At 37.9% G+C, this 20,990-nt stretch overlaps 1 protein-coding gene across 15 annotated transcripts in view; it reads right to left on the bottom strand.

Moving 5' to 3' along the window:
• Positions 1-931: 931 nt before the first annotated feature.
• Positions 932-20,990, bottom strand: part of MBNL1 (muscleblind like splicing regulator 1) — a 248,076-nt gene continuing 228,017 nt past the window's right edge. For 10 of the 15 annotated variants that reach the window (XM_020988948.2, XM_020988938.2, XM_020988946.2 and 7 more), the window contains 7 exons: positions 20,198-20,455; positions 18,730-18,783; positions 17,725-17,878; positions 11,755-11,790; positions 10,940-11,034; positions 7,657-7,731; positions 932-4,512 (listed from right to left, as the gene is read on the bottom strand). In XM_020988948.2, the coding sequence (XP_020844607.1) occupies positions 7,675-7,731; positions 10,940-11,034; positions 11,755-11,790; positions 17,725-17,878; positions 18,730-18,783; positions 20,198-20,455 (654 nt within the window). In that variant the 3' untranslated portion in view covers positions 932-4,512; positions 7,657-7,674. The remainder of the gene's footprint in view (positions 4,513-7,656; positions 7,732-10,939; positions 11,035-11,754; positions 11,791-17,724; positions 17,879-18,729; positions 18,784-20,197; positions 20,456-20,990) is intronic. The other 5 variants (XM_078147507.1, XM_078147504.1, XM_078147505.1 and 2 more) reach the window with 5 other exon arrangements.

Raw genomic sequence — 20,990 nt, 5'->3', positions numbered from 1 at the left:
CATTTTTAGGACATAAGAAATTAACATACCAAAAATATTCAGCAAACTTTGGGCAAACATAGAGTGGTGGACTTGATTTATCATAGCACTGAATGATCCATAATGAATTGAGAGGTGTGTCATCATTCTTTCTGCATTTGAGTATATTCACTAGTTATTTGTGAAACTGTCCATTTTTAGAGCCTGAATAGGAGAATCAACCTCACTTCAATCATGTCTTTATAGGAGCTATAGAGATACTGACCTGTGATTTCACTGGGAACTCACTCCACCAGGAAGTGACTTGTCCAGGGTCAAACAGGTGCATGCATCAGATCTTCTGGATGCCAAGGCTGGTCCTCCACCACTCTACTATGCTGCCTCTCCATGGTGATTTTGCCTTAGATGAACTTTGATATATCTGTTTTCTCTCTCTGATCTATGTGCCGTGACTCTTCCAACATTAAACTTTCATTTTTGAACATCTCGTTCAAATTCATGTTTCCACTAAAAGATAAGAGGGCTTATCCCACAACCATATCAAATGGAGATGAAAATGACATATAAGCTGTTTTTTTTCCCCCTTCATATCTCTTTGTTGCACCTAAACTGAATTGTGACAGTTAAGAGTATAAATATCAGACAATTGTTTTTCAACTAATTTTAAAAAATATATTTTTAGAAAACAAAGGTGAGGCACTAGGACTGAGATTCCCATTCTGTGTATGAATGACATTTGTCACTCTCACAGAAACTCAAACACTTTGAGGGAAGAGGGCAGCAAATTGAGTATGGGATATTTCTGATTATTTCACATACTGAATGTATTACCTATAACTAGGATATCAAAACCCAGGAGTTGGAGTTGGAGTATAAAGAATTTGTATGAAGATATACGAGGAATACACAAAACAGACACAAACAAAAATAATTTAACTTTTAACCTCCAATATAAAAATATAATTAAGAAAGAGAAGTTTTATTAGGGCAATTTTTTACTTTATTTTTCCATACAGCAAAGTCAACTATTGCAATAATAATAATAATAAAAGAAGCACAAAAACAAATGGCAGCCAAGGACAGAATACATAATTCAAAGCGACTACAAGCAAAAGGAATCCTGTGATTACATAATAGTAAAATCAAGCGCGTCTGTCCTTTCAGCAGATGAAAGTTGCAGGGTTGCAAATAAGTGCAACAGCGTCATCACCTGATTGGTGTGACTGTTGGATAACACCGATAAAACTGGAGCCGAATATCACTGGGTTAGTGACTTTTAAATTACAACGTGATTCAGAACGTTGTTTTGAGTGCTTCTGATTTTGAAAATCAAAACTGTAAAATTTGAGGTTGATTCATTTGTTTGTTTTCACCTGCTAAAAGAACAGCTCACTAATAGCAATAAAAAAACAATCACATAACAACAATAGCTACGGTGTGCTGTTTGGTTTGCCTGTTCATGATTTTTTAACTTTTTGTGAGAGTCAATACTCATTTTGAAGATTTTTGTTTTGTGAACAATAAACCACTGAAATTGTCAGAAACTGGTTTGAATAGTATATATTCTTAATATAGTTCTCCTTATTTTTTTTTGATAGTTTAAACATGCAGTAGTTTTGAATAATGTAAGGACTCTCTGATCCATGATTTAACCTTAATGGTTGCAATAAGTACCTGCTATTTTTGGCAATGATCTTCAGGCATATTTGGACCAGTGGAGCGGTTGTCAGTCATGAGATCTTGGAAGGATGGCATATCTTTCCAGCTGAAAAAATCCTGGCAAACTACAAGCTGTCCACAAAAAGCAAAGCCACTTTTTTGGGAGGGGTTTGGAGTGCTAACTCTGCCACTTTTGCAAGCAATTTTGCTCAGCCTGTCATTTTTTTTTTATTAGCCTTAACAAAACTCCTTGTAATTATAGACGTTTTTATTCAAAATAAGATCTCACTATTATACAGGTTTCTCTCTTTTTTTTTTTGACTATATACAGAAGTGCAAAAAGTCAACCTTCTTTCCTCAACGTTCCAACATGCTAAACTGCAGCATAATCAACCCTCAAGAGTTTGCACACACTAAAATTCTTGTTACGTAAACTTTGAGTATTTGGATTATCAACAAAAAGTCCCTTGATCTATCGATTATGCAGCTTAATTATAACAAGGCCTGATATTCAGGGATTTCAAAAAATATTTAAACAATACTTTAACATTTGAAATGGATACAGTAGAAAATAAATTTTATTCTAATATCTAGGATCTAGATTTTCTTATAATAACTAATTACAAACAAAATAAATCATCAAAATATTACTCAATTGTCTGCCAGGATTGTTGCCATAGCAACAACTTAACTTCTTACTTAGCAATGATTATATAATTATAAGATATCCATATAAAAGATCTTTGTTCTTTTAATGAAAACTAGACAAGAACTAACAATGACTGACATTCTTACACTGTAATATTAAATCCGTAAAATATAAATCATTTAGTTAACAATAATACGAATCCTTATATGACACTACATGTAATTCAAAACTGAGTATGTTATGAAAGAAAAAAAACTATTTTTTTTGTATTTTGAAAAATTCATCAGTAAAATCTAATAAAACAAAATTTTATAAACTGAAATGGTATTCAATTGTTAATAGAAAATGAAAACAATTTTAATAAATGTAGGAAATTAAAATCTACATTTTAACAAGGAAAATAAGTAATTCTATAATGAAACTAACTACAATAACATGTGAAGTCACCTATACTTTCTTAACACGATTGAAATTACATTGGTATGGGGTCCAACCCGTAATGTAATAATCTAAGGCTTTATTAGATGTACAGTACAATCAGTAAAATCAACACATCATTCTTATACTAGAAAGCATATCTCTCGAGCATAAAAACTTGCCGTAAACGTGGAAGTATGGAAGGTTCTATAACGGAACCTCCTCCTCTTCCATTCCACACCACACTACTAGTGACCTGGCCCCCATTTCAGCAATGCTCAGAATTGCTGAACAGGCAAAAAAAATTATACATATACATATATATCCGTCCATATACATATATGTATATCCTCTACTAGCTGCAACATCTAAACCACAAGAAAAAGAAAGAAAGAAAAAAGGAATTCCTTTGGATGAATCTATTTTTAAAAACTGAATGCACATCTACATATATTTTTAATTTTGTAAAAGGCTTTCTAAGGCTATAAGCAGTTAATCAAAACAAAACAGAAACAAAAAGAGAAAAAAAATCACATATAAAATTCACCCAAGTACTTAACCTGCCCAATTACTACTTAATTAAACCTTTACCATTTTTTTTTTATATTTTGGTTTAACATGCATCCAATGCCAGTGCTGCTGCCTTCCTCTTTGTTTAGAGTCACCATTTTGAATGTGACTGTAATGAAGAATGGAAACAAAGTGAAACTATTTTTGCAAAGCATTTATAGTCTTTTGACTTTTGACAGAGGCTATAAATAGAAGCAAAGCAAGTTCCTCAAACATTGTTTTCTTGTTACCGTGTCTCAGAAATGGCATTTCCCTTTTTTTTTTGAGCATCATGTTATACAGTATAATATGCATAAATATTACACTACAATGCATTAAAATAATTTTATATATATAATCTCTATATAGCTATCTCTCTCTCTATATCTCCAGTATGTGTGAGTTTTCTGTGTTTATTTGAGAGTTTGTCTTGTGCTGCCTATGGTTACTGTAAGGTTAAATGGGCCATTTCTGAGACAGCTTTGGTTTCGAAAAAAGAACGGTGCCCTTTGACTGATCGGTATTAGCGAGTAAGCAACAAAACGTGGCTCTGAAAATAATAACACTGAAGAAATAATACTCTACTTTGATGTACAGTCTATGGCACTTCATGAGAATCTTCAACAACATGGTTCTTAAAGCCATGATGTGCTTTAAAATATACACAGCTATGGTTTTGCTTGGCACATTCATCTCTGTCAGATCCCTCCCTCACCACCTCTTACAATCTATTACATTAAAAATATTACTCTTCAACAAAAATGACTGTGCATGCACACTTTCGTCTATAATGGCAATTTTAAATACAAGGTGCACCTTTGTTATTTGTAAACCTTGAAAGAAATAAACTTATTTTTTTAAAAAAATTATATCTTGGTCTACAGACGTACCAATACATGATAGAATCATGGTTACACCATAGTCTGTCTTTTCAAGATGGCATGAGTATGTAGGAAATTAACTAGGTGGATGCATACCAAAATACATATGCATCTCTCTGTGCTAGAAAAGAGAGACAATGTTGTTCTTTTAGACATTAAGATCACCTCAGCACAAATATCAATTCAATATACAAAATATCTAGGCAACAGTGTGCAGTGGGTTTCCATGTTGTCTTTTCATCTTGATAACATGCAATAGGTGGATGCTTTACGGCTGAGGGTTTGGCTGGGTGTGTTGCTTGACAGTATATACATTATGGCTAACGACCTCGTCCTTTATTCTAACCAAGCACACTGTCCTCTTCTCTTTAGTATGATCTACAAAAAAGAGGGAGGGGGAGGAAAAAGAGTCTTGGTGAATAGAATGTCTCGGCAGAACCCTCTATATCCCCACAGTGCATTCCCTGGTGTCTCTCAAAGATTTCATTTGAAAAGATGGACAGTCTGTCGGTGTGACAGAGATCTGTTTTTACTGAGTAGTCCTAGCACACTCACAGTGTTGCAATAGCAAATGGACTCTGTCTTCTCCAAACAAGTAAAACCTGGTATACTGCTGGATAGTTTTGCAATCCATGCTCCCAAACCACCCAGGAGTAAGGCAGCAAGGCCCCTCACAGCTAGACAGGCCCACGTGTGTCACCCCTTTCATAATGCTCAAGTGTTAAGTAAGGTCCAACCTATACAGAGCTATATTTCAGAAGAAATGGTTAGACTCCATGCATTTAGAAATTCATGGAATAATGCACTGTATTTCAACAGGAAACCAACTGTATTAATTAGTTGCTTAATAAATCCAAGACGAATGGACTTTGGCAGGAAAAAAAAAACCTTTTTCATCAGCACAAGTAATGTGAAGTTTCTTTCTAAAGCTCAGAAAGAAATCTTGGAGAATTTGGGGCCTGCTGGTCTTATACCAACATTCATCAATTAATTAGTAGACTGTGCTTTTTACTGGGCTTTATTCCTTTCAAGAGTTCTTTATTCATCAAATGAATGTTTTAATCAACTGCCGTTAAACACAATTCAATGGAAGAGTAGACACAGTACAGTTTATCATTCTTTCCCTGGTCCTTGAGAATGGCAATAGGCCTTGGAGATAATCTAGTAAAGACACATCATTTTGTAGATGAGGCCATCCAGAAGGCCAACATGACTTGAAGCCAGTTAATGGCGGAAACACTGCCTTATTGTGTCAGGACACATTTATAAGGTTGTGGTCGTTTGTCAAAGAAGCAGATCATCCATTTATTTAGTCAACAGGGTGCAATGGGCTGTGGGGGTAAGGGTGAGGAGAGACACTGAGCTAAGAGTCAGGGTCTTAAGTCCAAATGTCTGCTCTGCCAGTAATGTCCTGAGGGACCTTGGGTAAGTCATTTCATTCCATTTCTCTTGCCATTCATTTCCCCATCTATAAAATGACAGATGATACCTAAGGACCCTTTTAGCTCTAGAATTTCAAGATCCTGGTAATTTGAGTCAAAGAAAAAACACTGATACACTTGTTTATCACTACTCTTCTCAGTGTGCATTTCTATAGAGCTTTATGTAACTTGTCTCTTTTGATTCCCACAACAACCCTGTGAGGTAGGAGCTGTTATTATCATAACCCTTGTAGAGTGAAGGAAACTGAGGCAAACAGATATGGAGTGATTTGCCCAGGGTCACAGAGCTACTAAGTTTCTGAGGCAGAATTCAGACTTAGGTCTTCTTTCCCTCTATCCACCACACAACTGAGCTGGCTCAGTTACTGAAAACGGCTTCCTAATGAGAAGTACAATAATTTTGGAACTGACACTTTTTAAAAATTTGATATCTATAATCAGTCCTTTGCTTATGCTAATAAATAAATTAATTATTCTCGAGAAAGAAAAGTAAATGGATCCTTTAATTTTTTTGTGTGATTCTTCTCTCACAGATGGTCTTTAATATTTAGTTAAATTTTAAAACTTATAGCTAGCTACCTGCATCTATAGCCACAAATATACACATCAGATATGTAAAATAATAGGAATAGGACTATTTTTTTTTAACACACTATAACTTACCCACCAAGATGAGTGTTGTCCCCTTCAAAATAGTCACCCTGAGATTCTAGACACTTATTCCAACAATGTAATTACCATCAGAGCCAGTATTTAAGCCACACAAGAGCGTCAGCCTCCTTAAGTTATAATCATGCAATTATTCCCTGGAAGTGGTAAGACCAACCCTGATGACTCACCTGATTCAACAGATTTACCTCCTGGCTTCCTTCAAGGAAGGCTCCAATCTCACCTTCGGCAAGAAGTCTTTCCTCCTCTCCTTTAATGCTAGTGCCTTCCCCATGTTGCTTATCTCCAATTCAGCCTGTTGTTTTCATGTCGTCTCCCCCACTGGATTGGGAGCTTCTTAAGGACAGGGACTGTTTTGATTTTTTTTTTTTTTGCATTTCCAGTGCTTAGCACAGCACCTGGACATAGTGGGTGCTTAATAAAAGTTTGTTGACTTGCACCAAATCCCCCTATTCTCAAAAGTCATTCTTATCTTCTGAGTCCAAAGACTTTACTGACACCGAAGATGTTAAAAACAAACAAACAAACAAAAATGGTCCAAGAGGCATCTCTGAAGACCATGTCAAAGGTGAGGTCCAGAAAGGGGTTCAGCAATGTTGGTTCTACATTGTTGGAATAATGGTTTAGCTTCACAACATGATTAACTCAAAAGGGACAAGATTCTATTAGCTGTGTGTATGTTTGCCTAAAAAAATACTCATATATATGTCCTTGTTCCGTCTGATATTACCTGGCATCTACTCTGGTATTTATATGTGCTCTCCTCCATTGGAAGAATTCCTTGAGGGCAGGGACCATATTTATCTTCCATTGTTTGCCTGGGGCTTTAGCATACTGACCCGCATACAGCAATGGCTTAATAAGTATTTTTGGATTAATTAACGAATATACTTGTATTCTTTGAATACAGTGCAGGTATGGGGGGCACATATGTGTGTGTGTGTGTATATATATATATATATATATGTGTATATATATATATATAAATGTATACATATATATTCATTATCTTTTTTAGCAATTAAAATATAATTCTGAGGCAATAAATCTAAATAACAAATTAGGGCTCCATAGTTCTAAATTTTGCCTCAGATTTAGAATTAGGATTCGACTTTTCCTCCCTTCTTGTAATAATTTCATGATATAAAAGAAAAAATATTTCATCTTGGTTTGATTTCTTTCTTCTTTCTATTATAAAGTTTATTTTAAGAATTATTATAACTTTTGGATTTGCCAACATTAAATATCCCAGATATCTATGGTACAAAACATAAGGATACTTAAAAAGTAAATGGATATTTTCCCCTATCAAGAATATAGCTAACATCTTTTAATAGTAGTATTGTATGCTTACGTAATCTTTACAAATTATAGGAAGTACACAACTACATATAGTGGATGAGAAACTTACTGTTTGGTGATGAAATTTCTACATCTGGGTAACATACTTGTGGCTAGTCAGATGTTCGGCAGATATTATGGGTATCTAGCAAATAAAAAATTGTTTTTAATGAATGACCCATGCAAGCCAGCCAACAACCAAGTGAGATAACTATCTCATCATTATGAAGTAATAAGAAAAGTGAAGTTCAGCTGTGAGGTGATAGTTCTTAATATAATAATAAGTTAACATCAACTTGAATGCCAAAGTAGCAACTTCATTTTTCCTTGGTTTAACAAATCATTGTGTTAAGTAAGTACTACTCCACAAATGTAGATAAATGTTACCAGTTGTTTAGAAGTAAAAGAAGTTAAATTACAAAAGTTCATGCAGTGCTGTCCCTTTTTGTTGGCCTACACACATCTGAGATTTCCTTGACTTGGAAAATGCTGAGGAGTAAGAATGTTTTGCTTAAATCATGCATCCAATTCCAGACATTTTCTCTCCTCTGAACGTATCTGCAAATGTTTCAAAAATGAACCCCCAAATGCAGCCATGAGTGATAAGTGGCAATAAAGCCACAGAAAATATGGTCACTCAAGCCTCTGGACAATTTGCGTATGGAACTTTCCAAAAATTACTTTTGTAACTCAAGCGCATGTTTCATCATCTTTCAAACAAAATAACAATAAGAGAGGAAGTGAGAAACAATACATTAAAAAATAGATGTGAAAATAGCTAGCTCCCGTAATTCAAAATTTGTAGTTTTATCTTCCTCTAAAGCAAAAATTGGAGAAGCTAAACTGTAGAAAGAAGCACAGCCTACTGGAAACAGTCCTGGAGGACTCATGGCACTGCCTCTTGGCTTTTCAGTGTGTGACTTGGAGCAAGTCACTTCATCTCTCCTAGTCTAAATTTCCTCATCAGTAAAAATGGAGAAAATAATCCTTGGCCTGCAGATCTCCAAGGGTGTCTGGGAGGATAAAATGCAGCTGACATAGGTGAAAGCATTTTTCCAAATGGTGGACACTCTCCGCAAAGGCAAGGATGGCCATTAAGTGCCGCTGTCTATTCTGCTGGGGCAACTCATTTGATTTCTTTTTGGATGCTCATCCTTCAAATGACATCTTGACACAACATGACAGCATTGGCAGGTAGCGCTAGAATGGGCTCCAGACAAAATGAAGCTTCTCATACCATTTTCCCTGCTGTGGCGGGACAGGATGTTGTACCCAACAGTGTAGGAGCATCAAGAATGGGACTGCAGAAACATACCAGGGACCTTCAACACCCTCAATACCGAGGAAGGGCCAGAGAGAACTTTCTCCATGCATGCAGGTTACATTTGGTGCCAATGGCTATTCCCCAGCATTGCTACTGTACCGTAAGCATATACATTGCTATGTATATGTAGATATAATATATATGGGCATATATATGTATATCTAACTTTTCATTTTTTGGTCACAATATTTTACCATGTTATGAGGAGCCCAAGAAAGTTATGCGTGAAATGGTTATAGCAAAATGCAAAAAAATTTAAGTGTCCCTAGAGCCCAGATGGCAAAGGGAATGTGGAAATTTGTTTTGCTGTGATTCGGCTTACACCAGCAATTCTGTGGTCATACATGGCACATGGGACAAAGAAAGTTTCGATTCATTGATCTTTACAGTAAATAAGCCACTTTAGATGCATTAAGAAATGTCTTCAATAGATTACTTCCTGAAATGCCACACATGCCCCGGTTAGCATTCTTGTAAATGAGTCTAATGGGTTAGCAGAATTGGGGATGAGGGGAAGGCATTGTGACAAGATTTAATTAAAAAAGAAAAGCAGATGTTTCTTTGCCAAGAACTGTTTAAAACTTGTCTGGCAGAGTTTTGTGGGGAAAAAAAATCAAAATTACCTTATTGTTATCTTAGCATTATTTGCCAAGGGTGGATAGACTTGTAACTGAGAAATTTGGAATCAGGGCAAGTTCCACAAATTAATCCTAGATCTGATGGCCTAAAGTGAATCTTCCATTGAGGTTGTAGGGAAGATGGGGTTAGGTAGTAGGGAAAAGAATTGACCTGAGCTCATCATCTGGTAGCTTCCTCAATTAATGAATTACTCATGCTACTAGGTACAAAACACTTCTGTTTTTATACAAGTTTAACCAGCACCTAGTAATTCAGTGCCTTGTGACAAAGCCCTATTACCCTACCCTAGTCACAGTTTGAAAGTATGCTTTGCACTGAAAAATCTAACAGGTGAAAACTCCTACCAATAACTCAATATTCTTTTGACCCTCAAATGGTCTTCCCTTCTCTACATAGTATTTGTGTTCCATGCGATAGTAGCTCTCATCAGATACCTTTAGCTGCATCTTGTCTTGAAATTCAAGAGGTCTACACTGGTGTATGGCTATAAATCTTGTCTAACTCACACCTTTCCTGTGGAACTTTGCTTTCGTGAACAGCAACCAAAGAGGCATTTTGGGAACTTCAAAGCTCGCTAACGTAAGCGATTAATGACTTCGTTACACCCCGTGTGTTGTTCTACACTTTTCTTGGCTGTTCCAACATGAAACACCAATTCTGGATGCAAGAACTTTCTACTTCAAAGGGCCAGTCATGGTTCTCATCCTATAACTCATAAATCTCTATGATTAACAGTGGATGAGAAACCAGTGAACATGCTTATTGTGGCCTAACATTCTGTTGCACATTAAGGACTATTTAAAGTAGGATTCCTCCCCTGAATCCCTAGAGATTCCACAAATCTTTTAAGAGGGGCTCTATAAAACCTGATAATTTCTGTTGAACAGGCAGCCTTTCAATGTATCTATTGACCCTAATGGGGCCATTTTTAAAGAACTCAGTTTACAAATGTGGTCATTTGTGGCATAAAGAATTGACCTTGGTGTGATCTGAGACACCCTGCAGCAAACGAATTTCTCCTCATGTGCACTTGGAAGAACACCCTCCAATCCCTACTTTCGGTGCTCTGCATGAAATGCCAAGACCGAGTCAGAAATGCCAGTGTAAACCCAACTTCCTTTAGGAATGTTGTTGCAACGCCCTTGGAGCACCGAGCCAAGGCACAAAAGCATTCTGCCACTCATCAGAAAGAGAAGGTATAGGCCAACAAGAGGAATGTTTGAGACCCCCATGCTTATTAAAAGGACCACCCCAGCCCTCGCGGACACACGGCTCCCGCGGATCTGAACGGGAGCTCAACGTGCACGAGGGCTGCTGGACTGAGCACCACGAGAGTGGGGGTTGGTTTTTGTTTATTTTTCTTAAAGAAATGAGCTGTAAATGAGCAAACCTGGTTGGCTGTGGCTGATGCAGCGAAGGGAACACTTGTGGCGGACGTTGTTGTAGCGGACACAGTGGCGGGCGTAGCACCGTGCACCATGGGAACTTTCGGAGGGAAAATCATATAAGCAAACATACAGAAGAGTGTAGCAGCATGGAAACCATGGTAACATGGGGAGGACCATCGGGCAGGGCAATTACCACAGCGGGAAGCCGCGTGACGAGGCATCGTCACCAGCAAATGACATGCAATCACAGTGCAAAGCAGGACAACATTCCAGGGAGGAGGATGACAGGAGGGAGGGGGCAGGGAGAGGGAAAAATGAAAGAGAAAAAAAGGGGAAAAAAAAGCTTGTTACCATCAAATCAGGAAAACAATACAAACAGCTTTATTTGGCTAAGTCAACTTAAGAAACTTAAATGAGCTCACATTTAGACATTCAAAATCTCAGTGAAAACATAAGTGTTTACTAAAGCTCCATTTGAATATAAATCTATTACCATATTAACTACTATAAAGATAACACAATATATTACTTTTATGAGATAGATTTCTTAAAATACCAGAACCACAGTCCAATCAAAATCCACCAAAAAGATGACCAAAAAAACATCACTGTCTCGTGTGAAGGAAAACGCCAGTGACCGGATTGACTTGACCCGTGCCAATTAAAGAGATGAACTGCGTTTAATTGACAGGTTTTTGTCAGTGCAGGGGGAATCAATTTGCCCAAGAACCACACCCATTAAACTAGCCGTGGATTTTGAGGGGCTGTGGGGTACACCACCAGTTGAAGATAATCAAGAAATGAAGCTGGCACCTACCAACACTTGTAGCGGGTGTCATGCACAAGATTGAGCCTGCCCATCATGCATTGCAACAGGAAGGTGGATTTGAAAAGGGAAAAGAATTAAAACAACCCATCACACGTGTAATTAGGAAATTCTTTTGAACAAAGAAGAAACAAAAATGTTATTATGGGAACAGTGGCATGTAACCATCAGCACAATCCAATCATACAATGGCCCAGTGAGTGATATGTTAGGCCTGGTCCCAAGGGAAATTAAAAGCCAACATAAGAAGGGGCTGGTCTACTTTTGCTTTTCCTTACTGCTGTCTAGCATCAGTTCATAGCTAAACGTTATGGGGGTGGGGAAACCAAACATTTCTAGGCTATGGTCCAAAGAATGGTATTATAATGGTTTGCTAACTGGGTATACAGTAATAATGCATTCACTCTTCCTTTGGATTGAGCTTAAACTAAATAATTCAAGATGTCATTTTCTCACAAAACATTAAAGAGTACCACAGACAAAATCGACTTAACAACGTAGTGAGACCAACCAAGTAGAAGGAAGGGGCTCCCGTATGCTTACTTCCTCGTCCTTGGTCTGCAGGGCCTTACATGATAGAGACACGTCACCTGGGTGTGGGGCTGTGCAGGGAGTGGGGTTAGTTGGTGGTGGTGATGGGGAAGGCAGTCATTTTCTACACTTGTGAACTAAGGTATGAAGACACCATGCAATATAAACTGAGCAAAAAGTCAAAAACACAAGTCTGGATTTCCTTGGATGCAGAATTTAAAGATAGGATAATAAAAAGCAGTTTAGGCTCATACAGATGCAACCTCTTGCACTAGGGCTTACATCCCCAGGAGCGGACTGAGGCATCCGTGGCAGGATTAGGCACAGGAGGCTTGAACAATCACCCAGGCTACCATATCAAGGTGGACATTTTGCTGAGTTTATGATACTTTAAAAAGTGACTGGACTTCAATGCAAGCCTTATGATGCATGCTTTGGGGAAAACAGGTGAGGTTAAGCAGTGAGCAGATAAGGCCTCGCCATTACTACTCACAAATCCTTCCACCAGCATATGTCAAAAGAAATATGATAAATACCAAGCAGCCCTCATTTTTTTCCCTTGACATGTAAGCAATGAAATTCTAATTCACTTTTTAAAAAACCCTCCAGGAATAGGCATTTTCCCATATGCAGAATGACTTTTGTTAAGACAGAGACCTTTTTTAAGTAGTTGGATATAAAAAAAGATCAAATGATGCTATTTTTCACCCCTGACACTTGGCATCTCCCATCTTAAATACGACTTGCTGGTGGCACCTGGGGTCAATTTTCCTTCAAAAATCATTTGCTAATGGAGCCTTTCCAGAGCAGCCCTTCAGAACAATATCATAAACGGTAATAATAAATGACTGCGGTTATAGCAAGAACAGCAGTGGGTAGGTTGTTGTCACAATCAAAGAAAGCTTGGAGAGACATGTTAACTGGTGCTGCGTGATGGTTTGGGAGTCAGAAGGCATTTTCCCCATAGAAACAGCTTTATACAAAGTGGTTATGTTCCTAGGCAAGCTCACAAAAAAAGTTTAACTCATAATGCACCTAAATTAGAATAGTAGCAATAACAGCTGTGTACAAAACTTACGGCAATATAGATAAATATTATTTATTACTATTGTGGCCATTATCTCCTTGGTATACTACTTTATGGTTACAAAACAATTTTCTCATGTGATATGGCCCAATAAATTGTTCTGAGCAAGGATTATTAGCCTCATTTTATCAATGTGTAAACTGGGGCTGAGAAAAAGCCAAGATACTTTGTTCAGGGTCACACACACATTGCAAGGGATGTAGCCCAGTCTAGGGACAGGACTTTCTACCTCCAAGTCCACTGCTCACCCTGTTCTAGAGCAAGAACGTTGGAAATCAAAGTGGCTAATGGGGAATAGTATTCGATTTGGAACCTGAAGACTGGGTTCAAATTTGAGCCTTGCTCAAATTTATGACTCTCTTTATGACTACAGGGAATCCAATTAATTTCTCTGGGCCTCAGTGATTTGTAGTGCATCATCTCTAAGGGTTTTTCAAGCTTGAAATCGATCATCATCTAAGAGTGGAAATCTATGAATCATCAGGTATACAAAGGTTTTTATGAGAAAATGCATTCTGAGTCCCAGGAATAAGCATCCTTTCTCCCTGACATCCTTGCTCCATCTGCCCTTTTCCCTTCAGTGGGACGGGTCCATTGTCAAGCAGACCGTACCTAGAAGGGAGTAAACCAGTGAAAAAATGGTGGCATATAGAAGATTTTCACTGGCGGTTCCTAAAATGGGCCAACTGGATATCAGGAAAACCAAGACTGCTGCTCGTGTATCAAGGGAAAGATTTTCCAAGGTAGAATATGATGCCACCGTAGGCTATGATTTGGGGTGTCTGAGGGGTTATGCCCCATTGTTCTAGTCTCCAGTGCTTCAGAGGCACTGTCCTTTCAGAAGAAAATAGATACAGAAGTGATTTATACTGGTAATAATGTGGAAGCTAATGCAAGACAAAACCACAAGCTAAATTTAAGGCTGCAGGGCAGGGAGCGGAAATTCATTAGTTCTTCTAGTTATTCTGACGGAGGGGGTAAAGAAAATGTACACACAGAAGAGGTATTTACTGGTAAAAAGCAGTTTCAAGGTTGTGGAATATTAGACATTTTTCATTACTCTATGCCTGTTTCCATGTTATAACTCACCTGCTGTATTCTATCATTCCATGCATAATTAGGTCTGCATGCTAAAAACCAGTTAGCTTTGCAATCTCTTTCTAATATGGAACAGTAAAGCTTTTCATTTCGAATTTTAGTCTGAGTTATCATCACCATGAAGATTACAATATGTGCAGACATTTTAGGGAGGGATCAGCCACAGATGAAGAGAAGGCAGCAGGGAGAATACTTGCTAGGGGCAAAAATTCACGAAAACGGAAAACCTAACACTGTAGGACCCACTTACCCATAAAACAATCTCTTGTGAAAGACCCTTAATATTCCTCTTTCTTTCCAATGGACTTCTTTCTTAACAAGAAGGGATAAATGGCACATTGGCTGCTTAAATGCCATCCCTCACTCTCCAGCCTAAGGCAAAACTGCCCTTCCAAGTCCATTTTCCCTTCAATTAAGTAGCCAAATTGGGAATTTATGAGAGAATATCTGTTTTAAAACCAATTTTTTGCTTTGATGAAAGGATAGGGACTAGACCTTGTATAGCAAACTCCCAGGTACAGAACCTTCTTCTACCAGTGGTCCCTTCTCTGCAACCTAGAGTCTTAGAGGTTTTCCTGGGGGGTTCTGGTGAGACCTGCCTACAGTGACCCAGAGATCCACTATGTTAAACCGCCTCCCTCTGACTTTCTGAACTGCTTCCTAATTGTACATTGTCAAGGAAAGGAAAAATATAATTTGTAGGATGGTACTTTTCAAATTGGAGGCATCTATAATGTTTATTCATTTAGGGGAAGGTTGGTAGCACAGTGCATAGAGCATCGGGCCTGGAGTCAGGCAGAAACGAATTCAAATCCGGCCTCAAACACTTATTAGTTGTGTGACCCTGAGCAAGACGCTTAGTCTCTGTTTGCTGCAGCTTCTCTATCTACAAAATGGGGTTAATAATACTACCTTCTTCTCAGGTCTGTTGTGAGCATCAAATAAGATCATCATAAAGCACACAGCAAAGTTCCTGGCACAAAGTGAGCTCTATATAAATGTTATTTTAAATATAGATATGGGTAGATAGATGTATGTATATGCATATATATGTGTGTGTGTGTGTATATTTATATGCATACATACGTGTGTATGTCTGAATATATATCTAGAGATATACACATATCTATAAAGATATATGTGTATGTGCATATATGTGTGTTGTGTGTATGATATATATCTATACTGGTTGTCCCAAAAGTCTTAGGGAAGTCGTAACCTTTAAAAGCTTAAAACTGCCCTAAGATTTTTGGGACACACACACACACACACACACACACACACACACTTCTAATGAGAGGGAAAAAAAAAACTGGAACAAGCAAGACATTTTATGTTTCAGATGGGAATGTGCCACCAATCTGTGATTTCACAGGCCAGATGCAGATTACAATCCCTCTATGTTTCAAAGCCAATTGTTTTTATGTGCTGATGCACCTGACAAAATTCATCACCACTGGCCAATATTCTAGTGACGAGGTTCTCAGACCTGAGCAAGGCTAGTGTTCCAGCCAAAGGCAGCACCCTCATAAGGTCCAGGCTCAAGGCTTTTTGAACATGGTAGGAAATACCAGAACTTGTGTCCCACTGCCCTAGTCTTGGAGTGTCCAGGGCCACCCCGCTACCACAATTAAGCAATAAAGTAAGACTTAAGTGGAACACATTGGGGAATGTGGATTTAACTGGGTTTCCCAGGACAAGAATTGTAAAAATAGCCTCGAGTGCCCTTCTTATGACATACAGAGATAGGTAGGATAACCCTGGTAAATGGGGAGTTGAGCCCTTTACTGTAAGGAAGTTTCCAATGTACTCAAGTTTTAGTCCTTTACTGACCTAAGGGTTCAAGCTACAGTGCTTCCCTACCCAGTTTCAGAACTAGAAAACTTTAATTGTTCTAAAGAATTGAGATAAACCACCTAAACAACATTAATTTGCTTGTAGCCACCCCCATTCAAGCCAACAGCCTGGAGGACATGAATTAGAATCCCCATTCACAAATATGTTAATTAGCCTGCAATTTCGACACTGGGCCGTATCAGTAGTTATATATGTGTGTGTGTGTGTGTGTGTGTGTGTGTGTGTGTGTGTGTGTGTGTGTGTGTGTGTGTGTGTGTGTGTGTGTTTTTTTTTTTTTTAAACTGGATCCATGATTTCTTTGGTATAGAAAGCTTCCAGTGAGAAAACTCCCTCCATCGATGCAGACTGGCACTTGCCGTCTACAGAATGTTGCTTGGGAGCACTGAGAAGGTAGGTGACTTTAACAGGGTCATACAGCCAGTATGTGCCAGAGTTGGCTCTTCTGTCCAGTTTTTCCACATTGTTCAGATAGGTCCTCTAACTACTGTTTCTCTTTTCTAGCTATAATAAACCTATGTCCATTTTAGGGATTGACCAAAACCACAAATGATACAAAACTAAATTAACAAATATATTTCTGAAAAATATTCAGTGGAATCATGGCAGGAAAATAAATTCATTTTCTAATGTTCATTTATAGTTTCAGCTACTTTAATGGGAAAAAAAATCAAACCATGTTTAAGTTTTAACGTTTGGAGGAAAATAATCTTGGCAGACAGAGAGTTTATGTCTGTGGTTGAGTTTGAAATTAACTTTATATAGTCACAGGGGGCAAATAGGGAAAGAGTAGAAACTCTCAGGTTACTTGGTGAAGAGTAGTAAGTAACTCATTTATTTAAGGCAATATCAGTGATTGGAATCAGTGGACAATCTCCTTGCAGACCTATGAGACAGCTGGTGCCATCTTCTCTCTTCAGTTTTTCTCTACCTACCTTTCAAGGGAGATAAATGAAAACAGAAAAATGAACCCTCTAACAAGGTGCCACTTGATATATTCCTAATGAACAATTTGAAAATGGTAAGGGTCTTGGAGCAAAAAAATATAAAATGAAATAGCTATTTAGATAGTGAGAAGAGAGGAAAAGGAGATGAGAATATAATTTAAAGTTTCATTTTAAAGAAGACCCTAAGTCTCATATCATACAGTCCATAATACATTAAGAAAAATACAAAATTCCAAGGAAATCATCTCATAGGAAGTCAGCATGAGACACAACATCACTGCTCTCTTACTGAACGATTATGAGAAAACAAGACTTTCACACTTGGTTTTGTCTAGTCCTGAAAATCTGGTTGTGAATGTAGATTGCTTGCTTCGTCACAGTGTAACCAGCTAAGCTACAGAAAGGTCATGGCAAGTCTCTGTAGGCAAAGCCCCAACTCCTTACCTGGTGGGAGAAAGGCTGTATGCTGTTGTAACTGCATGTTGGCAAGAGCCTGCTGGTATTGGAAAATACCAGTGTTAAAGACCGCCGTGGCACCATTGGTTTTTTCAAGAGCAGGCCTCTTTGGTAATGGGGGAAGAACAGCTTGTGGGATTCCCTGTGTGGTGAATGAGTATAAAAAACAAAGACCAGTAAAAAAAAGAAAAGAAAAAGAAAAAAATCAGTAGAAGGCTCAAATAGTTAGGGAGCACCATCTTTTTCCATGAGCAAGCAAGCAGCAGAGCAGACTTAACTAACCAAAAAAAAAAAAAAAGCAAGATAAAAGCTTTAAAGGAAGCATTACTTTAGTCTAAGAAAAAAAACACACTAGTTAAAGAAAACATGTTGGAGCCATATGTTATTATGAACTAAAGTGCTTCTAAGTTACACAATGCTTCAGGCTTACAGTAAGAAGCCATTATTTTGGAAAAAGGACGAGGTGTGCTGCTAGCTCCATGAGCAGGTTAATCATCATCTCCCTGATAAGAGTGACTGCGGCAGGGAAGCTCCATATTACTCTGCTCCCACCTGCCCCGGCCCACCCCCCATCTAACTCAACATGCAAATGGTACCAGGGGCATGCAGGTACCTCACCCCTGAGCTACCTATGGCCAAACTACAGAAGAACCTCCCTAAAGCCATGCCAACCAAACCGATCCATCCATAGTCAGTCATAGATAGAACCGTAACGTTCTCTACGTACTTTATCAAAACATCTTACAATGCAGTTAAACTGAATGTGGGCCAATGGACTTTTAAGAATATTTGGTTGGTTGGTGGACATACAGAGATTTACTTAGTAGCTTTCCCCACTAATCATATCAGGAAACCACACTCAGTTTTCCATTGTATTTTAAAACTTTACAACAGAAAAAAAAAAGGAATATTTATTTTTTTAAAATAATTAAAAAAAAACTCATATCTACAATAAAGCTACATGCCAAGCTAAAAGGTGAAAGGTCATAGTACCAGGTCAAAGGTTGCCTCGAGGGGTCGCTTCAGTGATTTGACAGCCGACTGAGTCTTAATTAGCAGGCAGCGAGCACATGATGGCAATGGGCCAGTGGGGTTCAAGCGCATTAACATAAACAGCAAGCAGAGGTGCATCATGGGGGCAGCAGTGCATTTTTGGGTAGGTGAGAAAAAAACAAATAAAAAAACAAATCATCGGAATGCCATATACAACGAATAACAAGACTAAGCATGCACAATAAAGGCAATACTAAGTTGTTATTGTGAGGATACAACCTCTATGTAGTTAATTACAAACAAGATATTCTAACAGGAAAAAAGAGTGAAAGAAAAGATAGGAAGAGAGTCTAACTTCCGCATTTTTTTTTCTCTCTCAAGTATCCATCAAGAAACACATTGAAAAAAGAACTCTCCTATTTTACTGGGCTATGAATATCACATAACAATATTTAATATGAACATTTTAATGATCAAATTAGTATTTATGTAAAAAAAAGACAATATTAACAACAGCTAAGCAAGGAACAGAAAATGAACCTATGAAAATCAGCTATTAGATCACATTATAATGTACCTTAAAAATACATTTTCTTTTCATCATTAACCTGAAACCTTCCTTCAGAAGTACTATGCTCCTTCTACTCTAGAAAATGGGAGATGTATGCTTCTTCAGCTTGCAATTATTCTTAGGCCATGGTGTTATTCAAGACAGTAAAAACAGTAAGTTATTTTTTAATGTACTACTTAAAGTTAGACACTATTTGCTTGATGCTGTCCTCCTAAAGTGTTCCAGACTGCATTACTGTTATAAAGCAGGGTAGAGGAAGGAAGAACCTCTGGTGGGTGTACAAAGTGTGTACACGAAGGGAAAAAGAATGACCAATTAGAATGAGTGCAGGAACGATGGTGATATCGTTAAATTTTGAAATAAGCATGCTGCTTCTTACACTTCACAACTTTCAGAAACAGAGCTGTACCTAGGTAGGTTTGTGCCCGAGGGGAAGTAGCAAGAACCAAGGCCAATGCAGTGTGCATTTGTCCCCAGTTCAGGTCGAAGGAAGAGCAGGGGAGGATGAGGACGGAATTCACTTCAAGCCAATCTTTGGTAACTTCTTCTTTTGGCTAATTATTCTTCCTCACTATTTGCTCTATTGTTTCTGTCTTCCTGAAGCACAGTAAGTGGTGGCTGAGACCTCAAAAGTCAGCACATTAGGGCAAAACTCTGATTGTCACATCTTAGTTACAGCTCTGATTCAGAATCAAAGAGAGGGAGTTAGGGAAAGGATTTTTGTAAAGTCAATCTGAAAATGTTTAAGAACTTCACTGAAAACACTGGGATACACCTGAACCATTTTATCTTCAGCAAAAAAAGTTTTTCAATATAACAAAAAACAATAAAAATTAATAAACAAATAGTTTATTTTTCAAATTTTCTTTGAAAGGAGAAGCTGCTTCCGTGACTTACCATAGCAGCTGCAGTGGCTGCAGCTTGGGCAGCCGCAGCCTGGTTGACCTGGTATTGGGCAGCCTTGATCTTGGCTTGTAGATGGGCAGGAGGGTGGAAATATTTGCACTTTTCCCGAGAGCATCTCCCTTTGATGTAATCCATGCACACGGTGACAGTGTTGTCATTGGTATCAATCATAGCACTGTCAGCAGGATGAGCAAATCGGCAGTCATTTTCTCCTCGGTTACAATTGCCCCGTTGATACTCTCGACATACCTGTACGGTAATGGAGTAAAAGATAATTAGGAAAAATCCTGCCAAATAGAATCCTTCTCAGCCTGGGATTAACTTCTAAAAATGAATAATTAATAGATTATTAAATAAGACATAAACAGATTCATAATCTGAATATTGTAGTATTTTATAAATTAAGTACCTGAGTAATCTGCAAATAAGACTTCAGAAACAGGTATTTAATATATAACTTAATTGCTACTTAGTTCTACAAATAGTATCCACCTGCAAAATGTATCCTTTAAAAAAAAGAAATACATGTATTATATTAATCATAGTGAATGATCTCTAAGCTATGCAGCATACCTTCTTTGAAATAATCAAAGATTTATTGAGCAAATTTAGTAATACCCAATGCCATGGATAAGTCAATCAGCATTTATTAAGTGCTTATTGTGCGCTAATCATTGAGAACACAAAGAAAGGCAAAGACACTCTCCCTTGACCTCAAGGAGTCTACTTTCAAATGGCCCAGAAAAGATGTAAATAACTTCACACATACGAGGAGATTGGGGGG

The sequence above is a fragment of the Phascolarctos cinereus genome, unplaced genomic scaffold (assembly GCF_003287225.1).
Source record: "Phascolarctos cinereus isolate Bilbo 61053 unplaced genomic scaffold, phaCin_HiC Scaffold_7;HRSCAF=346, whole genome shotgun sequence".
Taxonomy (NCBI): Eukaryota; Metazoa; Chordata; class Mammalia; order Diprotodontia; family Phascolarctidae; genus Phascolarctos; species Phascolarctos cinereus.
This window is presented reverse-complemented; position numbering and strand designations above follow the sequence as displayed.